General features: G+C 44.1%; 2 protein-coding genes across 9 annotated transcripts in view; both read right to left on the bottom strand.

Moving 5' to 3' along the window:
* The window catches only part of ARID1B (AT-rich interaction domain 1B), a 523,204-nt gene extending 522,327 nt beyond the window's left edge, over positions 1-877 (bottom strand). For 3 of the 8 annotated variants that reach the window (XM_074309443.1, XM_074309446.1, XM_074309442.1), the window contains exon 1: positions 325-727. In XM_074309443.1, coding sequence (XP_074165544.1) covers positions 325-576 — 252 coding nt within the window. In that variant the 5' untranslated portion in view covers positions 577-727. Of the gene's footprint in view, positions 1-324 lie in introns of all 8 variants that reach the window. The other 5 variants (XM_074309449.1, XM_074309448.1, XM_074309445.1 and 2 more) reach the window with 2 other exon arrangements.
* LOC141540651 (uncharacterized) lies at positions 804-2,988 on the bottom strand. Its single transcript, XM_074264681.1, has 3 exons — positions 2,784-2,988; positions 1,039-2,495; positions 804-935 (listed from the first exon to the last, which is right to left on the bottom strand). Exons 2-3 carry the CDS (start codon positions 2,371-2,373, stop codon positions 804-806), a joined length of 1,467 nt encoding a protein of 488 aa, XP_074120782.1. The 5' UTR covers positions 2,374-2,495; positions 2,784-2,988.
* Positions 2,989-8,154: the final 5,166 nt, after the last annotated feature.

Consider the following 8,154-nt stretch of genomic DNA (forward strand, 5'->3'; position numbering starts at 1 on the left):
CACTTTTATAATACAAAGCTAAGGGTTGGAATAACATTGTTAATCAATTGTGTAAATAAAATAGCAGTTATTTCTTCAGTGAAACCAACCTTCTAATGCCCCGGACTACTCGGAGTCAGACATTGTGTGTTACCAAACATTTTCTAGCGAGGCAGCTAGGAGTTAAAATGGCTTTGGGAATCTACCCCCGCCTCCCTCCGGGGGGGGGAGGGGGGAAGAGAGGGGGAAAAAAGTAAATTAGAAAGAAACTAACTAAACCTTGCCCACAGATTTAGGTGCATTTCAAGCGCTAGAAGAAGGCCTGGATTTTTTTCTAGTAGTTACCTGGGATCTGTTAATGGTCTGTCCAGTGTTTCCAGGGCTCATAGCTGGATGATTTCTTTGTTGTGCCGCTGCCCAGCCGGGGTTTGCAGTTCCATACTGGGAGCCCAGCTCTTTGCCCATGCCCATGCCCGCTGCTGCCTGCTGGCTTCCTGGAGCTGCCCCCGCCGCTCCCTGCGCCTGGGACTGCTGCTGGCCTGGGGCATTGGGGTTGCCGCTGTAATCGGGATAGCTGCTGCCGTAGCTCCTCATCATAGGGCTCGGGGAAGTCAGCAGCTGATTGAGGGTTGGCGTGGCCCCCGAAGGGTGCTGGTTCTGCCCGGCGAAGCGCTGAAAACCTCCCGCGGCAGAACTGGCAGCAGCGGCAGCCTTGCCCAGGCTAGCAGCCCCGCCGCCGCCGCCGCCTCCGCCGCCTCCACCGCCACCGCCGCCGCCGCCTCCCGGGCCCATCATCATGTTGTTGCCCTGCTGCCGGGGGGAGCTCAGCACCCCGTAGCCCGAGGACGAGCCCCCATAGCCGCCGCCGCCGCCGCCGCCTCCCGCTGCTGCTGCCGCCGCTGCGGCCGCCGCCGCCACTGCTCCTGCTCCCGCTCCTGCTCCTCCTCCTCCTCCTCCTACTCCACTACCACCACCTCCTCCACCTCCTCCTCCTCCTCCTCCTCCTCCTCCTCCTCCTCCTCCTCCTCCTCCTCCTCCTCCTCCTCCTCCTCCTCCAACACCACTGCCGCCGCCGCCGCCGCCGCCGCCGCCGCCGCCTCCACCGCCTCCCGCGCCGGGCCGGCCGTAGCCGGGATAATGGTTGTACTGGCTGTTGGGGTAGCCATCGTGGGAGTTTTGCAAGGAGTCCATGCTGTTGGGGGGCCCGGCAGCGGCGGCGGCCGGGTGCATCATCCCCATCCCGGGGCTTTGTTGTCCGCCATGTTGATCAAAGCAAGGCCCGGCTCGGCTGCCTGTGCCGCCGCTCGCAGGGGGAGCGCTGCCATAGTAATTATTAAACTCCGAGACCCCCACCGCCGCGGAGGGGCCGCCGCCGCCGTTGCCACCGCTGCCGAGGCTCCCATTGCCGCCGCCACCGCCGCCGCTGCCGCTGCCGTTCCCGGTGCTTTGGGGCGGCTGCTGCTGCTGCTGCTGCTGCTGCTGTTGCTGCTGCTGCTGCTGCTGTTGCTGTTGCTGCTGCTGCTGTTGCTGCTGCTGCTGTTGCTGCTGCTGCTGTTGCTGCTGCTGCTGCTGCTTCTGCTGCTGCTGCTGCTGCTGCTGCGCGCCCAAAGCTCCCAGGCTGGGGTGCTCGTACCGGCCGCCCATCTGTTCCCCCATTTTACTTGGGAGCTCTTCCTCTTCGCCTGACTTGCTCAGCAGTTGCTGCGCCTGGGGCTCGGCCTGATTTCCCAAAACAGCGTCCTTGCCTCCTCCATGTTGCTGGGGCTCCATGTCAGGACTGGGCTGAGCAGAAACAGCAGCAGAAGCAGCAGCAGCAGCAGCAGCGCCGCTGCCCCCCGCTCCGTGGTTGCCGCCGCCGCCGCCGCCGCCGCCGAGGCTGTTGTTGTTGTTGGAAATTGGATGTTGTTGCTGCTGCTGCTGCTGCTGCTGGAATTGATTTAGCTGTTGCTGTAGTGCATGGTGGTGGTGGAGGAGATGGTGAGGATGGTGGTGGTGGTGGTGGTGGTGGTGGGCATGATGGTGGTGCTGCTGGTGGTGGGGAGCTGCAGCCGGGGGATCGCCGACGTTTTTCAGTTTGTGGTTGGGGAGCAGTCCCGTCTCCATGGCCGGGGCAGACGAGGAGGAGGAGGAGGAGGAGGACGAAGAGGAGGAGGATAAAACCGCGGCGTTCCCACCTTCCTTCAGAGCCGCCTCGGACGAGCTGCTGCCGCCGCCGCCGCCGCCGCTCTTCGTATTATTATTACTGGCAACCGCGGCGGCGGCGGCGGCGGCGGCGGCGGCAGAGCTCGCATTATTGGCCATGTTCAGTTCATTATGGTGGTGGAGGTGATGGGGAGCTACATTATTCAAGCCGCCGCCGCCGCCGCTAGTCCCATCGCCGCCGACCCCTAGCATGGATCCCGGTACCGCCGCTCCGGCTCCCCCCCGCCGGGAGATCCTGGGTCAAGTGAGCCGGCTACGGACGCAGAGCGGGGCGCCCCGATCACTGTGGTCCGCACCCGCCGGGGCTGATGCTACTTGCGCGGCCATGATCATTGCAACATCGCGAGTCAAATGTGACCTCCCCAGCCCCCCCCCACCCCACCCCCCAGAAAAACAAAAATAAAACAAAAGAAAGGGGAGGGGGAGAGAGAGAGGAGGGGGAGAAAACAATAAAAAACACTTTTTTAATAAACAGCCACTCTCGGTCTCTAGTCCACATACCCCCAAATAAAATAAAAACATCCCTCCCTCTACCCTCCCCCTTCCCCCTCCCCCCCGCCCAAAGTCCTGGATTGAGATTAGAAATGATAATAATATCTTACGGTCTATGTCTGTTCTTGCTGTGGGATTTCATGGTGAAAGTTTTTAGTTCAGGTTTAAATGAAACTTTTTTTTTCTTTTCCTCTCTAACCCGGATATGGGTAAATACACGTCTGACTGAGCCTATCTGGCCCAGCATGGCATGAGAGAGAGAGGAGAGAGCGAGCTCTAACAACTATTATCCACTTCTCTCTGATTACTCCTGTGCACTTGCAAAACGCGGACTGGACTTCTCCCTCCCCCGCCCCCTCCCTTCGGCACCACCATCACCACCACTCCCTCCAGAGCTGTAACTACCTTCTCCCGGCTCCTCCGGCTGCTCTAGCGGTGGCACTCGGCGGAGACTCAGCCGCGCAGGCACGGACGGGGGAGTCTTTTCTACAAAGCTCAGCAGCCGCTCCTAATGCAACAGCGCGGGGCAAAAGGGGCCTGCACTCTCCCTTTTGCATCTGTTTCCCTGCCAACTAGGCATTAATGTGTTTGTTTTCATGTTTAAAAGGAACGATACAAAGGTGGAAAACGGGTCTGACTGGCAGACAAAAGAAAGAGACGGATTGGGGAACAAAGTTGTCTGTCTGGCTCAAAGGTTACATTGAGCTGACTAAAAATAAAAATATTTGGGCAATCTGAGAGGGGGAAAGCATTAGCTATTTCAGAATTCATTATGTAATTTGCAGAATGTTAACCCATTATGCGTTGGTCTGCACTTAGTCAACTTCATTTCTACAACTTTATTCAGACTACAAAATGAGATGGATTAGTGAATTTTCTGGAGGTTTGCAATGGGATAGCATATATGCACAGTGTAGCTCTCTGTCCTCAGTTGATGGTGCTTTGTATACAGTAAGTGCTCTATAAATGTTTAATTACCACATCTACCCCAAAGATTTTATTAATATAATTGTTGTTTATGAGGCATCTTGTAAAAAAAAAGTTCATTACTTGTACCTCTGTGGGGACATATACACATAATCAGACTTGTTACATGTATGTTTTCATATACACATTTGCATGTGATCCTTTACATATATGCATATTTGTATGCATATGTAATGTTTTCCATGTATACATGCACAACTTTCCCCCACAAATGCAGACATGTATATGCATATGTGTGTGTTTTCTACATCCATAACTTTCCCTACATATGTGGGTTTGTGTGTGTACCTATGCATACATACTTGTACGTACACTCGTGTATTTCTATTTGTGTTCACATGTTATACATGTATTTTACATACATTTGCATATTGCTATTCACAAAAACAAACACCCAAATCTGAAATAGTTTTAGAAAGACATTTACTAAGTCATATCTGTATTTCTTCTAGGCATTTTTATCTCCACTCCTTAAAGGGAAATAATTAAGTTGTGTTGTATGAACCAAAGCACCTTGAGAAGAAAGTTTGACTGCCAGTCATAACAGCAACAGCTCACACATCCACAATCAGAACACCTCTGTAGCACCTTTCATCATATTTCCAAAGAAAATGTGTAAAATAATCATCTTAATATGAATTCCCTGCTCAATGATGTGAAACAAAAGTTATTTTTGTAGAAAAACAAAATCAAACAGAAAGAAGTTTCTATAAGATCATCTAAACACAAATGTTTCATGCCCTGTTCTCAGGGAAATGACCATAATTGTTTTATAGCTTAGGAATAATCTAAATATCCTGACATTGATGGGAAAAATAGGATCACTGTATTAGAGCACTAGTTGGAAGAGAATATTTAAAACTACAAGTTTCATTAGGTAATATAAAATTATAATACTCTAAAACTAGCAATAAATACCATATAACCACTATGAACTTTTTTTTGGATTTCTTTTCCTGCCTTAAAAAATATGAGCCTACTTTACCATTCCATAGAATTTACTTATCATAAATTCCCTAATTCTTCAACTGTGCATATAAGTATTCCAGTTTATTTCAACTACACTAGTTATTTTTGTTTGTTTGACCAAGTGTAAATATGTTACATGACTAATAGAAAACAATAGAGTGGAAAAAATTGGTGAGTAATTGTGGTGGGGGGAAATCAGGTGCATACCCAAGGGTCATTATAGACTGTAGAAACAACAAATTGCAATTCTATGCAAACCACTGGAAAGAGGGAGGTATATCATCTTGTAGAAGAGAGAATAACAGAATTGTAAGATGAATTCATGCCAAATCATTCATCAGCTTTTGCCAAGAGAATACTACATCTTTGTTACTGTGCCTTTTTGACATTTTTTCCCCTGGATTTTCTTCCTTTCTATATTCAAATACATACTAATTATACAAATTACACTATAAGTTGAATTTTTAAAAGTCTTTCAGATGCAAATATAAATATATGTCTGTGTATATGTTTATATGCCTACATATATATTCTAAAAATCCATTGTATATTTATGTTTTAGACATTAATGCTCACACTGGAATATGTACACATATTCGTTATTTTTAAATGTTAAAATATCTGATAAAATGTATCAAAAGAAATCCAAATTATATTACCCTTACTTTGTGGTTTGTTTTCATAACTAATCCTGAAGGAAAATGAGTCACAAAGTTACTATTTACTCTTTTCTAGGGGGGATAGGGGGTGAAAGAGCATTTCATGTAGACAAATCATGAAATTGGGGGAAAAATCAAGAAGTTTGTAGTTTTAGAGTTGTTTTGATTCCATTTGCTTCAGCAAGTCATCTAGAAGATTGGAACCAAGAGGCTATAAAATAGAGGCCCTCAGCACAATGAAATCAGTCTGCTATAAAAGGCAACACATGCCAGTTTTTCCTCCCCAATGGCAGATGCCACACCCAAAGCAGACAGAAGGCACTGCAGTCTGTGTAAGTGAAGCCCAACACAAAGCATTGAGGACTCAGTTTTGTCTTAGACCATGAAGGATTCGCCGATAACCTTTTCAGTATCCTTGCTGAAATGAGAAGGCCCATATTCTATTCAACTTGGGCTTTTCAAATGCACTTTTCCAGGAAAACGAAGTAAAAATCTGTTATCTTCTTTAAGAAACCTATTATCTTAAAACTAGAATCGCCACTGATCTGTTAGAAAATGACAAAATCATATTTTAAAGTCCACCAAAACACAATTGCAACTTTGTGCTGTAATTTATACTGCCTCATTTTCCTTAATTTGCTTATAGTCATAGTACATTCTTCACCCTAGTTTGTTTTCCACAAATTAAAGCACTGGTAAGCACTGCATCCATTTTTATACCAATTCCCTTATCTTTACCTCTTCTACCTAAATTTCTGCTCATAAGAAACATTTAAACAATTTATCATTAAACAACCTGAAAACAGTGTAAAAATATCACTATGCTTCAACTTCTGGTCCTTCAATGTGTTCAACCCAGCTTCAGGTCACAGAATTTCTCATTTAAATGAGGATATTGCCCATTGTTTTGTTATTATTCATATTTTATTACAAATTTATTTTTACTTCTGATACAGGAAAAAAAAAAAAAACTAATCTTCAAATACTGCTCCTTTTGAATCACTTTAAGGACATTGCCTAAAGCATCCTTTAATTTGCCTACATAAAGAACATTTGGGCCAGATGGTAGTTTTAGAATTTCAAAACTCTATTCTTTTAATGTTGTTAGTACCCCCTTAACTATTCTCTTTGGTTTCTGATTAGTCCCTCTTTGCTATGTTGCTTGGTTTTTCAATAATTATATATTCACTACCTCTCAGATTTTTGTATGTAATTGAGAGCTATTTGAAATAAGATACTGTTAAGGTATTATAAATGAGAATTATTTCTTAAAAAATAGCTTTGGATACTCTCTTTATAAAGTGATGAAAAATTTCAATAAATGACACTAGGAAGTGGGATTTTTTATTTGTTGCTTGGTTTGTTTTTTAGCACCAAACAATTGTCTTTTTCACTTATAAATGGAATACATATGAATGCAGTATGTTTCAGCTGCTTTATATCAGTCATGCAAGTTAGTAGTTAAATTTATATTTTGAAGGCATTAAGTAAACCTTAAAAATATCTAGGCAGAAACAAAAAGCAGTTTAATAAAGTCAAGAAACATGTGACTAAAGCCCATTAATATTGCTTTTCTTTACCATCTTTATTATGGTGCTAATAAGCATGGGTGGGGTTACAATATAAAGAAAGTGTATGGGCTAGTTAAACCTGAAGTTCAGAGGAACAGTAACCTGCTACACAGGGAAGTGTGCATGCCAGTGTAGGGTCCAAATCTCCGGTCTGGCAAACAACTCACATCTTAACTTCCACATTTAAACTTCCCAGTTTAAAGGCCTTAGTTGAGCCAATATATAACCCTCCATGGTCCTGAAAGATTAAGGGCTATGGGCAAATGAGTATACTGCCTTAAATACCTGATTCTCTAATTTACAGCTATATTTTGATTCTATCTCAAAATTTTCCCTGTCTTAGAATATACCTCTAAACAAAAATAGAATTAGGATTCAACCACTGGACACCAGCAGTATTTGAACTCAAATGGACTATTTAGTATTGATGACGTGACCAAATCCATAGCATCTGCATGTTGTTAGTAAATCTAGAATATAAATGAAATTTTACACCTAACTTAGTTCTCTATCTCTTGTTTATTAAACACAGGATTACCTTTATGAATTCTTTTGGATATAGTGGTACCTTAAAAAAAAAAACCTACTAAAAACATAGTATATCTATTAAAATACATGTAGAGAATGACATTCTACTGTAATACATTTTGCCTTTTTCCTAGGTCTAGTTATGTTCATAATGTTTCTTACAAACTAGATGACTAATGATTTCTTTTTATAATAACTTAAATGTATATAGCATTTTGTGATTAGAAAATGTTTTATAGTTCTAATTGCACTTGATCCTTACAACAGCCTTGTGAAGTAATCAGTACCTGATTTTCTAATGGATGGGCCATGGTTTTCCCACCCAGATTCAGTCTTTGGATTTCTACATAAAAAGGCATCAAACTCAAAGAGAACTGGAGCTACTAAATGTTACATAAAGATCCCTGAGGGCTGTATATTGACTTAGAAAATCACATGCTAACATTATCTATGTTATATTTTTTTATTTTATTAAATATTTCCCAGTTACATTTTAATCTGGTTTTGTAGTATTACAGTAATACAGTGTGCATCCTGCACATATTTTACACCTCTGTTCCAAATCATGGCCCTCCAGGAGTCTCTTCATCTTACAAAATCACTGGAATTCATATCTTGTCAGTATCCTCTGCACCTAAGACCTCTCCCTCCCTTTGACTAGGAGAAAGAAGACCTCTCTAGAATCTCCATTTCAGAACAGAGCCCATACCCAAAATCCAGAAATGTGGAAGGGATAATTTTATCTAATCTCCAAATGCCAGCCTCCA

This window comes from Sminthopsis crassicaudata, chromosome 4 (assembly GCF_048593235.1).
Source record: "Sminthopsis crassicaudata isolate SCR6 chromosome 4, ASM4859323v1, whole genome shotgun sequence".
In the NCBI taxonomy this organism is placed as follows: Eukaryota; Metazoa; Chordata; class Mammalia; order Dasyuromorphia; family Dasyuridae; genus Sminthopsis; species Sminthopsis crassicaudata.

What these genes read in the sequence shown, in the direction of transcription:
- LOC141540651 (XM_074264681.1), bottom strand. Translation starts at nt 2,373, where the DNA reads ATGCTAGGGGTCGGCGGCGATGGGACTAGCGGCGGCGGCGGCGGCTTG. An exon ending in GCGGCGGCGGCGGCAGTGGT is followed by an intron (nt 936 to 1,038) that starts GTTGGAGGAGGA and finishes GTAGTGGAGTAG; the next exon opens with GAGGAGGAGGAGGAGGAGCA.